Source organism: Notothenia rossii, assembly GCF_949606895.1.
Source record: "Notothenia rossii genome assembly, chromosome: 4".
Taxonomy (NCBI): Eukaryota; Metazoa; Chordata; class Actinopteri; order Perciformes; family Nototheniidae; genus Notothenia; species Notothenia rossii.
Window position 1 is genome coordinate 89,868,331 of NC_136902.1, and position 15,000 is coordinate 89,883,330.

At 40.7% G+C, this 15,000-nt stretch overlaps 1 protein-coding gene across 1 annotated transcript in view; it reads left to right on the plus strand.

Moving 5' to 3' along the window:
* Positions 1–15,000, plus strand: part of LOC307034963 (calsyntenin-2-like) — a 347,358-nt gene that overhangs the window by 256,756 nt on the left and 75,602 nt on the right. The window contains 1 exon segment of the mRNA XM_079673887.1: positions 587–596. Coding sequence (XP_079530013.1) covers positions 587–596 — 10 coding nt within the window.

Here is a 15,000-nt window from a genome sequence, read left to right on the forward strand (position 1 = left end):
GCCTTTCAGCTCTGTTTGGTATTTTGAGCAAAACACATCATAGACCTGTTTTTTATATGTTTTTATATATCTGAGACCCATAATATATGCCTAAAAATAGCATGATAGGAGACCTTTAAGTAGTCAATCCGGCATAGCAAAGAGAGGTACAATTATATATATTTGTATATATTTTTAATTTTTATAAATATTTAAAAAACTTGTTTATTGGGGGAGGGCAGGAATGTGAAATGGGAGGGCCTGGCGCCGGGTCTGGTGTGTGGACAGCAGCTGTCTGTTGATCAAGGACGCTGTCTTAAAGTCAGACTGGTCTCCTCGACCTCAAGACCCCACGCTCACAAGCCGAGGTCATTGGATTCAGAGGAGAGACAAACAGCTGAGCCTGGACATCCAGACGCAGCACCGAGGCAAATTTGATCAGACACATCGCTGGTGTTGATTGGACGGACAGCATGGAAGAGGTCATCCATCAGCTGCTGACACATGGCGCACGTGAGGAATAGTCCGGAGGAATTTAAACACAGGCTTCCCACAGACAGATCAAAAAAGTGTGTTTTCTCATCCATTCCACTTTGTATTTCCTCAGTCAAGAGTTGGTATTTTCCAGGACTACATCCGTAAATCCTCTTTAATCTCCACCTGTAGTTTTGGTCCGATATATCTGATAGCAGGAAGGGGTTTGTACAAATCTGTCTTTTGACCAGATACATTAAAGGTCCCCTATTATACTGTTTTTCATCAATATATTATAGGTCTCAGATATATCCATAACCTGTCTCTGAAGTGTTTGGCTCCAAACACCAAACAGATCATTGCAGCATTACCCATAATCCCCTCTGTTTCAGCCCTGTTTCCAAAGTGCTGATTCTCTGTCTGTTACTTTAGGTGAAAATAAGGAGCCCCTCCCCACGCCCCTCTGAGAGACATTTGGTTACAAAGAACTCAATGGTGCTCTAGGAGGAGATTCAGGTGATAAGGTGGGGGGGGGGGGGGGTACCTTGGTTGCTGATTGGCTAATGGTTACACAAGACAAAACATCGTTATGACATCATAAAGTGGCCAAAATCTGATCAGCTCATTTTCAGACAGGTTTTTATAAAAATGGATCAAAAAGAGAGAGAATCTTTGTTCCTGAAACTTTCAGAGTCTCTTTCCACAGAGGGGACACATGTTGATGTAGAAGAGACATGAAGAAGAGGGACACATGTTGATGTAGAAGAGACATGAAGAAGAGGGGACACATGGTGATGAAGAAGAGACATGGAGAAGAGGGATACATGTTGATTTAGAAGAGACATGGAGAAGAGGGGACACATGTTGATGTAGAAGAGACATGAAGAAGAGGGACACATGTTGATGTAGAAGAGGACATGGAGAAGAGGGGACACATGTTGATGTAGAAGAGACATGGAGAAGAGGGGACACATGTTGATGTAGAAGAGACATGAAGAAGAGGGGACACATGTTGATGTAGAAGAGACATGGAGAAGAGGGGACACATGTTGATGTAGAAGAGACATGAAGAAGAAGAGGGGACACATGTTGATGTAGAAGAGACATGAAGAAGAGGGGACACATGTTGATGTAGAGGAGACATGAAGAAGAAGGGACACATGTTGATGTAGAAGAGACATGGAGAAGAGGGGACACATGTTGATGTAGAAGAGACATGAAGAAGAAGAGGGGACACATGTTGATGTAGAAGAGACATGAAGAAGAGGGGACACATGTTGATGTAGAGGAGACATGAAGAAGAGGGGACACATGTTGATGAAGAAGAGACGTGAAGAAGAAGGGACACATGTTGATGTAGAAGAGACATGAAGAAGAGGGGACACATGTTGATGTAGAAGAGACATGAAGAAGAAGGGACACATGTTGATGTAGAAGAGACATGAAGAAGAAGGGACACATGTTGATGTAGAAGAGACATGAAGAAGAAGGGACACATGTTGATGTAGAAGAGACATGAAGAAGAGGGGACTCATGTTGATGTAGAAGAGACATGAGGAAGAGGGGACACATGTTGATGTAGAAGAGACATGAAGTAGAGGGGACACATGTTGATGTAGAAGAGAAATGAAGAAGAGGGGACACATGTTGATGTAGAAGAGACATGAAGAAGAGGGGACACATGTTGATGTAGAAGAGACATGAAGAAGAGGGGACACATGTTGATGTAGAAGAGACATGAAGAAGAGGGGACACATGTTGATGTAGAAGAGACATGAAGAAGAGGGGACACATATGATGTATAAAATAGGTGACCTTTAAAGTGAATCCCTAAAAGCTGCACACCTGCTTTGTTTCTGTGTCTGGCACCTACTTGAATATGCGTGAGCATGTTTCTCCGATTGTCCCCCTTTTCTTCTCCCAGTAGATTAAATTAGTTTTGCTTATTTTCGCAAGGAGCTTTTTCTCAGGTCAGCACCAGCTGCTTTAGGAAAGCATTTATTTGTAACATGACATGAAAAGATAAATCCATATTAGGGTTGAACGATATGAAAAAGAAAAGGATACAGGGCGATTATTTTGACTCATTATTATGACACATTTTGATGATTTTCTATAAAGGAGAGATTGATCATTTTTGCATGAATATATTAAAAACATCATGGTGTGATTTTTTAGGGACGATCTCTACCAAACAAATATATTTGTTTTAAATCTGTACAATCTGATTTGATGTACTCCAAATTACTTCCTTCATGGCGTTTTAATACGTTTAGCCTTCAGCAAATATCGTGCTTCCTTCATTTGAACATTTCATTAGCCCGTATTGCAGCTTCGATAATATTTCAATTATTTTGCAGCTCTAATGCACTTCACAAAGATGCTTGTTGTTATAAAGACACAGCTACAACCGATGACACGGAGGTCACCGCCTCTGTATTTTCAAAATGGTGGTTTATTTGACGCACTGATTGCTGTGAACAGATGCCAAAGCGAACAAATACATATTTATAGTGTGTATATCTTTTGACACGGTTCATTATTGGCTGTAAGGAGAAGGCATATTGAGATTTAAAGAAAACAGTCGACAGGTTGCTGACTAATTGTAATATTAAAATCATAGACTGTATATATAGATTAAAACAAGAGAAGGTTTAGAGACCCTCTTTTTAACCTGTTAAACCCGGCAGCATGCCCCCGGAGCTGCAGGCTTTTTTTTCACGAAACTGTGTCCCAGGGCTTCTTAACATTTAATAACCTATTAATGTGTCATACCCACTTAACCGGAAGAAACTCAGCTAACTGACGATATTATTATTTTTTAGCTAAACAAAACACAACTCTAACACCAAGCCTCTGAATTATCACTAAGCGAAAAAATGCTAACGCACTTAGCACAGAACTCACGGTATAAATATTTTATTACTTATCGGATCTGCACAAACAAGATATCAGCTAGCAAGCTGAGAATCCACAGATTCTAGGGGTATAAGTGTCATCACTGAGCGATCAACATTTGCGGCAGGGGAAGCAAACCCAGACATCCTTTCCTTTCCATCCGTTCCTTTCTTTTCTTTTCTCTTCACTATATCTGTAAAGCGTCTTTGAGCACCTGTAAAAGCGCTAACAAATTAAATATATTATTATTATTATTATCACACAACGTAGCTTTACGGAGCAAAAATGAAAAAATAAGTCTTACCGTTGCTGTTTGTCTGATCAAAAGTTGTGTTCAATGGCATTAAAACGCATAATACTATAATTTACATTTTCTTACTATGTTCAATCTGAATTTACTTTAAAATAAAAACATTCTATATTGAGTCTGACTTTTGTACGTCCAGTAGGTTTATCATTGCTTTGAGAAGAAAGATGATTAATTTACCCCTTTTTAGAAGTGAAGTTAAAGTCATTTGTTCTGGGCATGTCATTTTCGAGCCTGAGACCTGAAAAACAGGCTCGGGGTGGAACAGGTTAATAGCTGGTCTTTTGGGGGTTTTGATGGCGGAGTAAGGGGTATGTTAGACAACTCATCAATGTTTCTTAAATCCCTTACGCAGTCCTTGAAGTATTTTAATGTATATTAGCCACATTGCAATGGGGCTCTATGGATTTGTCAGTCGTTTCCCCAACGTTGGTCCAGATTGAGATGCAGTATGTCAAACACTATTGGATGGACCGTCTTGAAATGCCTTCGGATATTCATGGTACCCAGAGGATGAACCGACTGACTTGTTCATTCAATGATTTTTTATCCGGCCCTTCCAGCAGGTCAAATCTGTCACTTATCCATACAAATATATATATATTCTTAATAAAGTACATCGACATCTATGGGATGGATTCAAATAATATTTGGTACAGATATTCATGAATTGCAATAACATTAGTGATCCTTTTTATTTTCCCCTAGCACCATCTGTAGGTAAAATCTGAGATTGTTTCCATACAAAAACTTGCAATACTAATGACATTTACACCAGCTTAAACTCTACTTAAAGGTGGGGTAGGTAATTTTGAAGAAACCAGCTCGAGTGCGCTAGAATTTGAAAATACACAAAAAATCTGCCCCTTCCTTACAGAGCCCCTCCCCCAACACACACAAACGTGCACATGACCAATGAGGGCACGAGATAAGTTTGTGCACAGATGGAAGGCTGACAGGCAGGTAGGTCATCCAGTTACTTTAGCCAGGCCGGCTCAGATGATTGGTCGTGCTTTTTACAGCGCCATGGCTTCCACGGATGACATTTTTTTATGGATTTTTTGTCAAAGCACTTCAGATATTCATTGCTATCGGGATGTTAAGAGCATTCCATGGAATATAACAAAAAGTGTATCTCGAGCCGGTTTCTCAAACTTACCTACCCCACCTTTAATGTTTAATGCTAATAAGCCAATGTTATGATGTGAAAATGCGAAGAAAGAGTTAGATGGTAAATATGTACCTTCATGTTGGCATTGTCTTTGTTGTGTTGTTAGCATGGTGACATTAGCATTCAGCTCAAACTTGTTCATGCATGGGAGTCATTTTTGGGGTTGTAAACGTATTACTAATTATTACATTTCTCATAAATCCAATGGTCTCCGTGTCACAAAATACATATTTGCATGTTTAAATGTTCAATGTTTTTTAATTTACTATCGACCTTTCATATTTCCACAATGTGGCTTTAAGTATTTTGCCCAGAAAGCACAGCTCCCTCTGTAATGTGTTTTTAGTCAATTAAACTTATGCAACCTGCACGGAGGGTTGAATGCTGTTTCCAGGCTGGAGGGAGCCATCTTCCCTTTATGAGCTTTGTGTTTGTGGCAATTCTAGTGTCATAAAGTGTCATTCACCCTTGGTAACATTTCACACATTTAAGCTTCTCTCCTCATTTAATGAAATAACAGTTGGTAGATTAGGCAGTAAAAAGCTTTAGGCATTCGGTAGATTATATGGCCTTGTCTAAATTGATCTCTATTTACATCTAGGTGACTTTTTACGAATGCAGGAACCACGTGTCTTTGAGCAAAAGATGTTAAACTGAGTTTCTGAATGTGCTTTTCTTTCCACCTCCTCTCTTTCTCTTGTTAATAGTTGTCTCTAAACCCCGGGGGAAAGAAAGGAAACTTTCATTAAGTTGCTATCTCCCCTCGCCTTCTCGCCACTTCCTCTTCATCTGCTAATGTCTTTTAAACAAAATGAACTTCTGAATACCAGGGAACCCTTCCGCAGAACAATCCCCTCCCCTTTATCACAGAAGTCCAATTAATTTCTCAAACAATCCAATCATGCATGGCGAGTCGCTACATAACGATGGAACAGAAGATGGTTGCAGATATTAGTTTTACCTGCTGGAACAAAATGAGAGTACTATCTTTTAAAACCAGGCGCAGAGTAGTTAACAGCAGCAGTTCATGTGCTTTGTATTCAGTATCTGAAGTTTTCTTTGCCGTGTGCATTGTTGAGAGAGATGGCCTCAGGTTTTGTATTGACTTAATTGAATTGCTTTGCATTGAACCTCTATTGAGCGTGTCTTTTGTGCACATTTTCCATATTCTTTGACGGCAGACTTGCACTCAAGCGGCTCAAAGAAGATTGTCAATCTTGAATCTTTTCCCTGCATGGACCATTACTGTGAGTTCACAGTTTGAGGCCCTGCATGTGTTTGAAATATATAGAAGATTGGATTGAGTCCAGTTGAAAAAAAAAAAAGCCATTGGGTAACGTAGTTGTTCAGAACATTCAGACTGAAAGAGGTCAAACACACTTTTACAGTTTATTTACCACAAGTAAAGCTTCATTATTACATTAATTGAGAGGAAATGAAAAAAACACACTTGAAAAATACATCTGTTTTCTGCTAAGGTTGGGTTGTGTTAGGAACAAGATCAACTTGTTTGGTTTAGGGAAAGATCCTAGTTTGGATGTAACTATGTTCTTAGAGCGTACCTCTGTGGTCAAAGTAATAACTGCATGGTTTTGGATTCATTGGCTCGATTTGTCATGCAAAAAATATATAATAATAGATTTAATAATAATAGATTTATTTTGTTAGGTGCTCAAAGACGCTTTACAGATATAGTGTTACGGCCCGTCCACACACAGGCATGAAAAAAATCTTGAAAAATCTTGATGCTGGGCGTGTCTGAAGCTTGGCGATTTCACGCGACCAACAACCAATCAGGAATCTCCCGCCCGCCCCCGGCACACATTCAATGTTAAAACGAAGTAAGCTTGATATAAACTCCCCAAACAGGTGAAAACCTCTCTCTGTCTCTGCCACCTCCCTCCATGCCTGGTTCCTCCGGTTTAGGTCCCGGTAGGTGAACAGAGAGCAGTCGTAAAGGACCGGGACATTTCCTACAGCGATGATTAATTTATCCTCCATTTTATGACATATGGAAAAGACCGCAGCGGTATCTGCATACACGCGGTTTGATTGGCTAGCGCTTGTACTGGCGGGATTTGCATAAAAGGGGATTTGATTGGCTGATGCCAGCTCCGAAAGCATCGGGAGCATCAAAAGTTGAACATTGCTCAACTTTAGATTCTCAAGATGCTTGCAAAGCCATGCTCCGCTCCCCACAATGCAGTTCGGCGAAGATTAAAAGTCTTCTACGTCACCCCATTCAAGTGAATGGGCGAAGCTTTGAAAGATTTTTTTCATGCCCGTGTGTTGACGGGCCGTTAGAGCCAGTATTCTGATTTTATAAGAAAGGCCACCTAATTGTGACGTCTGTAGTCAACGAACTATAAAGGACTACAATTCCCACGGCGCCTGTGCTAACGCCACAGTGATGGGCAACCTGTTGAGAGACGCCGTCGAGGAACAGTTTTTAACCGTACTCGTACCGTATACGTACACACAAATCGTACGGTACCCTTTAAGTTATGAAGTTATAAGCATTATCAAGAAGGAAAGAATACCTGAGTTGTTTGTTGTTTGAGTTTTGCCTATTTCTTTTGAATATTGTAAAGGCCTATTTTTCTTTGTTGCATGTGCAAAAGTTTGTTATTTTATTTTGAGCAAACACATCGCAACATCTTCTAAAACCATCGGAGGCCAAGCAACACTTCAAACTGTGAGTAATTTAAAGGAAAGAAACAAATTAGAACTTTCTGTTTAAGGCATCTAGTGGCTTTATGGAAAAACAAGGAAGGAAGTTTTTTGAAGGTGGTGAGGTCGGTGCAGTCTCTGATGGGTTGGGGGAGTGAGTTCCAGAGGGAGGGGGAAGCGACGGAGAAGGCTCTGTCCCCCCATGTCCGGTGCTTGGTGCGGGTGGGGATGGATAGGAGGTTGGCTTCTGATGAGCGGAGGCAGCGGGAAGGGGTGTAGTGGTGCAGCAGGTCTGTGAGGTAGGGGGGGGCCTGGTTGTTGAGGGCTTTGTAAGTTATGAGGAGGACTTTGAAGTGGATTCTTTGACGGACGGGGAGCCAGTGGAGGTTCTGGAGGACGGGAGTGATGTGGTCTCGGGAGCAGGTGAGGAGGCGGGCAGCAGAGTTCTGGATATGTTGGAGTTTATCGAGGAGGTTGGATGGATTGCCGTAGAGCAGGGGTTCTCAAACTTTTTTCCCAAGAGCCCCCCTTACGCAACGGCGGTAATTCAAGTTTCATAGTCTCAAAAATGCCACAACTACGGTCACAAACTGGATGAATGTGAAGTATTCAGTTAAAGGAGGATGAAAGGGTAATTAAGGAGCACTATTGGAGTGACTGTGATGGTTATTGGACTCAGGATTAATTCATTTGGATTCCCGCTGTGTGAAGAAATTAAAGGACGGCGCAAGTGGAACCAATTCACAAAGGGATCAAACTGTTTAAAACACATGCTCAAAGTAAGCCGGATTTTGCCGATGTGTTTATGTGGATTCAAAAGTCGTAAATAATCTACAAAATGGAGGAGACCGATCTGATCGGAGCAACTGGGACAAATAATCTGAAACCGGCATGGACAATGACCGTGTTTTAAAAATCGCTTATCCAGAAAAGCCCGGTTAAGACACTTTACGGGCAGAAGAAACATTTCTATTAAAGAAAGAATTATACATTTCTGTCTTTTTATGTCTTTAATACTAACTTAATTAATCAATTATTTTTGTATATTTTATTGTAATGTAGAGACAAGGCTTTTAGTGGCAATCATGTATTGCCTTACAATTATATGTAAAAAAAAAAAAAGTAAAAAAAATAGATTAAAAAAAATCTAAATATGATATTTGGCCTCAAATCATCTGAGGCATGGCGCCCCCCCTGCGATCTTTGGCGCTCTTTGGTCGAGTCGTGATGTGCAGCAGAGGAGGAGAGTGATGGGCGGAGACGGGCAATGTTTTTGAGGTGGAAAAAGGCGGTCCTGGTGATGTGATTGATGTGGTGATTGAATTTGAGCTGACTGTCGAAGATGACTGCGAGGTTGCTGATGTGAGGGGAGGGGGAGATAGAGTGTGGCTGTCAATGGTGAAGTTGAAATTCTGAATGGCTTTGGTACGAGATGGGGGGCCGATGATGATGATGTCTGATTTGGGACTCTCCAGTTGGAGATAGTTATATATATATAGATATTGCGTAGTTTTGAGTCTAAGGTTCCTTCAACAATGCCACATACAAATACTTAAAGAGCATCTTGCAGGTTTTTATTTTTTCTACATTTATGCTTAAACTTGCTTGAAAATTACAATTAAAAAAGTGAATGCAGGATTTGATATGTTTTAGAGACATAAGGGCAGGAATTCAGAGGGAAAGGAGCAATTTTGAGCTCTGCTCTTAAAAACGGCTTTTTTTTAAGGTCATACGTCAAACGCATCATATTACATCACACAGGGGACACATCTCCGCTCTCTGACCGCAGGTATAGTTAGTAGTTGCATTGAGTTCAGCGGTTGTGTTTTAAGGAGCTGGTATTTTTCGGTAGTTTTACATTGCATTTCACCATTTGTAATCATGGTGCAGTATTGTGTTTGTGCAGGTTGCACAAATACCAGCCTGTCAGGACATCGAGTCCACAGTAAAAAGGACCGGAGCTAGCGTTCGTTCCTGGGTGCGTTGTGCATCCACCTCCCTGCAGCACATACTCTCCACAGCTTTATCCGAAAACCGTATTACTTCTCTCTCCCCCCCCCTTCGCTGCTCTCTCTCTCTCTCCCCTCCGGTACACGGCACCGTAAGACGTAGTATGGAGTTGCATTAGGTAATGCTGTGGTGGCTGTACTGCTCCAGCCGTCTCCTTTGTGTTTGTTTGTTTCCCCCTGTCTGTGTTGTTTGTGTGTGCGTGGTGGCTGTCACTCCTGGCTCCCAGCTCAACCTCCACTCACCTGCTGCAATCAGCTGTGCACCCTCCCCGACTACACACCTGCTTTCCATCAAGCCATTTACAACGGCATATCAACGGAGGCTCCACAACCTTTCTCCGCCAGATTGTCAAGTATCAGCCGTATCTCGCGTCTCTCCTCCGGTACACAGCACCGTAGTGTGGAGTTGCATTAGGTAACGTGAGATACGGCTGATACTTGCGCATTAGTTTCTGTTATGGATCAGTATCAACAGTCCTGCCAGTAACGTTACTATATTATCAATACTTCTTTAGTTATAGCCTGATATATGATAGCTAACTTCACAATGTTGTGATGTGACGTTAGCTAACATTCTGTAGCTAACGCCGGTCACTCACCAAGATAGCTGCCCAGTTCTCCACTGGTTCTCCTCACACCACAGCTCAATGTCTCTCCGATGGCCGTTATTTCTTCTAATCCTTGGCTGCTCCTGGTCTCTTGGACGCCGAGCAGGCTCATAATTATAAGGTTGTGGTCCGTCATATGCATTCGAATATTCATGTTCAACTTCTTCTGTGTCGAAACTAGCATTGGGATCCATGTTTATTAATACGTTACACCGGCCGCTCTCCCCCTTGTGTCCCCCGTGTTACGTCACACGCGGGAGGTCACGTGCCGAGGTTTTTTTATGCGGAAGTGAACATTTCTTACAAAAACGACGCCAGATGTCACTGTAGTGTATATTTCTGTATATTCTTTTGAAAGTCTAGTGTATTCATCATTTTCCTACACATTTATTCACAGGTGTCTTTAACCTGGAAGTTGCTCTTTAACATACAAGTAAAAGACATTAAGCAGTGCAATAAAATATGGCATGAAATGTATTTCCATCTGAATGAAAGAGCTCAAACACACCCTGTTACAGTTTATTTACCACAAGTAAAGCTTCATTATTACGTTAATTGAGAGAGAATAAAAAAGTGAATATTGGTTATATATATTTGTATTTGTAGAGTTTGATGTTTTGGCCCACGTAGAGAGATGAAATGAGACGCTGTGTACATAAAGAACAAAGGCTGCATTGTGTCTTTGTCCTACAGGGCGGAGGGACTTTAGCAAGAGGAAGAAATCAATGTGAAGTCACCTCGAGCCTTGATCTGTGAAAAGAACAGGACAAAAATGACTTGGATAATTGAGAACTAAATGATGTTTCCACCGGGAGGCTGACTTGAATGTGGAAGTTAGCTCATTACCTTCGGCTAGCACATGAAACACACTTATTTTTTTACAGGAAACCAATCATGCAAAACCTCGGGGGCACTTTCTCTGATTTAGTGGGAAGCAGTGGGAAATATGAAATGTAATCTGTTACTGTCAAAGCAGAGAATCGTGCATATGACGGGTTTAAAGACTATCATGGAGTCAGCGAGGGTAAAACAATGGGGACAGATAGGCTATCAACGTTTCTATAAATGGTTTGTGGTCTCATCCTGACTTTACTGCAGATTCATTTGTTTCATGAATTCCCGCACTGTGTAGCTGTTTGTTGTGCGGTAGTTAGCAAGCAGTGCGTTTAGCAGAACTTTTTAGCTGACAACAGTTTCATGATGCATGCTGATGAGAGAGACTGAACCAAACAAAGGGTTGGGAGGGTTACTTTAAAAATGTGTTCTGATACAATAACTAATTACCTGAAAACAAATCATAAACCTTATCTAACATTACACTTTTATCCAAAGCGAGTCACATACTCAATACTGTGGACAATCCCCTCAGGAGCAATTTGGGGTGAAGTGTCTCAGGGACACAACGACATGCTGACTGCAGTGGGGTTTGAACCTGATCCGAACATCAACGCACAACCCACTGCGCCACACGCCTCCCATCTAAGTGTCACAATGTAAAAGTAAATTAACCTGATCACTTCATTAACTTTGATTACCTCAATATCATATGTAATGCAATCAAATCCAAGAGAAAAGATCAATAAGATGGACGTATTATGTAAACCAACCACAACTACAACAACAACAACAACAACAACAACGTAACCTTAGAAAAAGAAGAAACCAAGATATTTCGTATCAAGAATGTGTTTCTGCTCACAGTTTTTACTCTGTTTACAATTACATACATTACCATATAGTTTAAAAAAGCAGCAATAAGATACAGTGGTGTAAAGTAACTAAGTACATTTACTCAAGTTCTGTACTTAAGTACAATTTTGAGATACTTTACTGAAGTAAAGGTATTTCCATTTTATTTTACTGTGTACTTCTACTCCACTACAGTTCAGAGGTAAATTATGTACTTGTACTCCACTACATGTATTTAATACCTTTAGTTACTTCACAGATGTGGATGAATGATGTGAAATCTAATCAAGTGTTAAATCAGACTTTAGTTCCACCTGGAGTAAATCCACCAGCTACCCTGCAGTATACAAAGTCATTCAAACTAGCTGCACCTTTACCAGCTTTGAGAACACTTTCATGATCAATCATTATAAAACATATCATATCTATTATTCTGAAATGGACCAATCTGCACAATGACTACTTTTACTGTCGCTACTTTCACTATATTTTGATGAGAATACTTTTCTACTTTTACTTGAGGAACATTTTGAATGCAGGACTTTTACTGTAACAGAGTATTCCTACACTCTGGTACTTCTACTTTTACTCAAGTACAAGATCTGAGTACTTCTACTTTTACTCAAGCACAAGATCTGAGTACTTCTACTTTTACTCAAGTACAAGATCTGAGTACTTCTACTTTTACTCAAGTACAATATCTGAGTACTTCTACTTTTACTCAAGTACAATATCTGAGTACTTCTACTTTTACTCAAGCACAATATCTGAGTACTTCTTCCACCTCTGGTCAAATATGAGCGAACAGATAATGCTGTGTTTTAGTTTAATGCAAACAGTCGATGGTAATGTTTTTGCTAATTTAGAACATTCTTTAAACTAGAGCCATGATGTTAAAATAATTTCACTTGAGACTTGTTTCAATCGATGTTTTGAGACTGGTGCTTCATAAAATATCTTTCATCTTTTAAACATATTGTAACACCTGCTAGTGATCCAATGTGTTTTATATGTACATTATCTGATTACGCCTTTTTTTTTATTTAACTGTAAGGGAATGCAGTTACCTAGGTAATCCTATTACATGTTAGCCGTTAATTCTCCGAGCCTGATCAAAAGTAGGCTATCTGTGCGTTCATCACAAAAAAAAAACCTTTCACATTATAAACATTCATCTGAAACAGTGTTCATATAAACATAATGACTATGAAGCTTTCAAGTACACTTAAGATCACGTCCCTTAGTATCCTGCTATGGAAACGAAATGAATTTGATACCAATCCAAGCACTGTTCTCTTTCATTTGGATTTATATACTCTTTCCTATCCTTCCCATGCATGTGGGTGTAAAAGCTACCAAGCATATTTCAAAGTGAAAGCTCAAATCCATTGTGCAAATCAACAATGGCTGAGTATTCTCTGTCGTGACAATAAAAGATGGAGAGCAGCATATTTATGTTGCCAGCCACTTGGCATGATCTCACCGCCGCTGCCTCCTAACTGGTCGAGGCTCGTTGTGAAAACAAACATCTCCAGAGCACAATTCGAGCGCCGAGCATCTGGCTTTTTCAAATTGCTGATGTGCTACTGTTGACTGCTGTCATCAGAAACTCTTCGTTAGTAAATCATGGTATGTTCAGGGACTGCACCACCTGATGAGGTTAGGAAATCACGGTGTTTTTATTATGAAAAAAAACTGTTTTTTTGCAAGTTAACAGTCGAGGTCTGCACAACATCTGTCCTGCTCGGAGAGGAAGGAGGTTGTGTTTTAAAAAAAAGGCAAACAACATCCCCACATGCTGTCTGTCTCTCAGGTCGAACGGCGATGAGGAGCACAAACCATTAACACCGGTTTGCATAACAACAGATGCAGCTGTCGCCCATTCTGCAGCAAACAATGTGCAAAATGAGAGTCGTTCAATTTGAGACCCAAACAGGGGGTCACACCGGTTAGTGAAATAACAAGCGATGCACTTTTCGATCAATTTAAGTCATTTAGCTGACGGATATTTCCACCAACTGCTTACTCGTCTATTTACCAGCCTATAGCATACTTGCCAACCTTTGGACCTCAGAACTCGGGAGCATTTAAAAATGCAAAATGGGGGGGGGGGGGGGGGGGGGGGGGGGTGCTAGTGGATCGCCGGAGCTGTTAGATTAACATTAACATGCTTATTGTAGTTGTAACTGCACTGCCGTGCGGCCTGTAGCACTGTCCTTGATGGAGCATATGTGGGCTGGACCTGTATTTTCACAGGAAAGGAGTGAGCAGAGAGTAGAGCAGTTGTTGATTCTTGTTCTGGTTTCTGTGAATATCTGCCGGACCCTCTCAGACTTTGAGTTGCGCGCGCTACTAAAGAGACGTGTTACCATGGAAACCAAACAATGGTGTAGCTGTATTAAAGTCCGAGTGGAAACAGTCGTGTGTAAATCTGATTTTGTCAGAAATGGGGAGAAATGCGGGAGAAATATGACCCCGGGAGGAAACCGGGAGAGGGGCACTGAAATCGGGAGTCTCCCGCGAAAATCGGGAGGGTTGACAAGTATGGCCTATAGAGTCCTATTGTGAACCCTGAAATGTTGAGTAGCCATACGTTTTATGTGAGCAATGTACTTGTAAAGGTTGGGCAACTTCCACAGTTCGCGAAAGTATCGTAAATTGGCATAAATTAGCTTAGTCACCTACGTAACTGGACAATATTCAAGTGGTTTTAGGGGTCATTGATTATGCTGAATCCACTTCTGACATATTCAGGATCCAAATAGGCAGATGAATGAGAAAGATGACCTATTCCAACTCCTGGTGGGCCAATTTGATTACATTTTTGTCGATTTTGAAAGTTATAAGCAACAAAAGCAAATCCACCATCACCAAATATAAGGATACTTACAGTATCTGTGTTTTCGGCACTCTCTTTTTTATTGAATGCCAAGCAAAAGTACTAAGTAAACGTCCAATTATGCCATTTGTTCAAGCCGTGATCTGATTGGACGCTGTTACGTCCCCCAGCTCGTTTAGGGTAAAAGGGAAGCAACACGAAACCAGATGTTCTTGGTAAGAGGTTGATTTTAATAATAAACTCAAATAAAAATGATATAAACAAAAGTTTAGGCTCTTTGAACAAGGAGCTATCTATTTCTGATATAAGTAAACAAAAGGAGGCCACAGATTATCACCATCACAGAACAATATGGG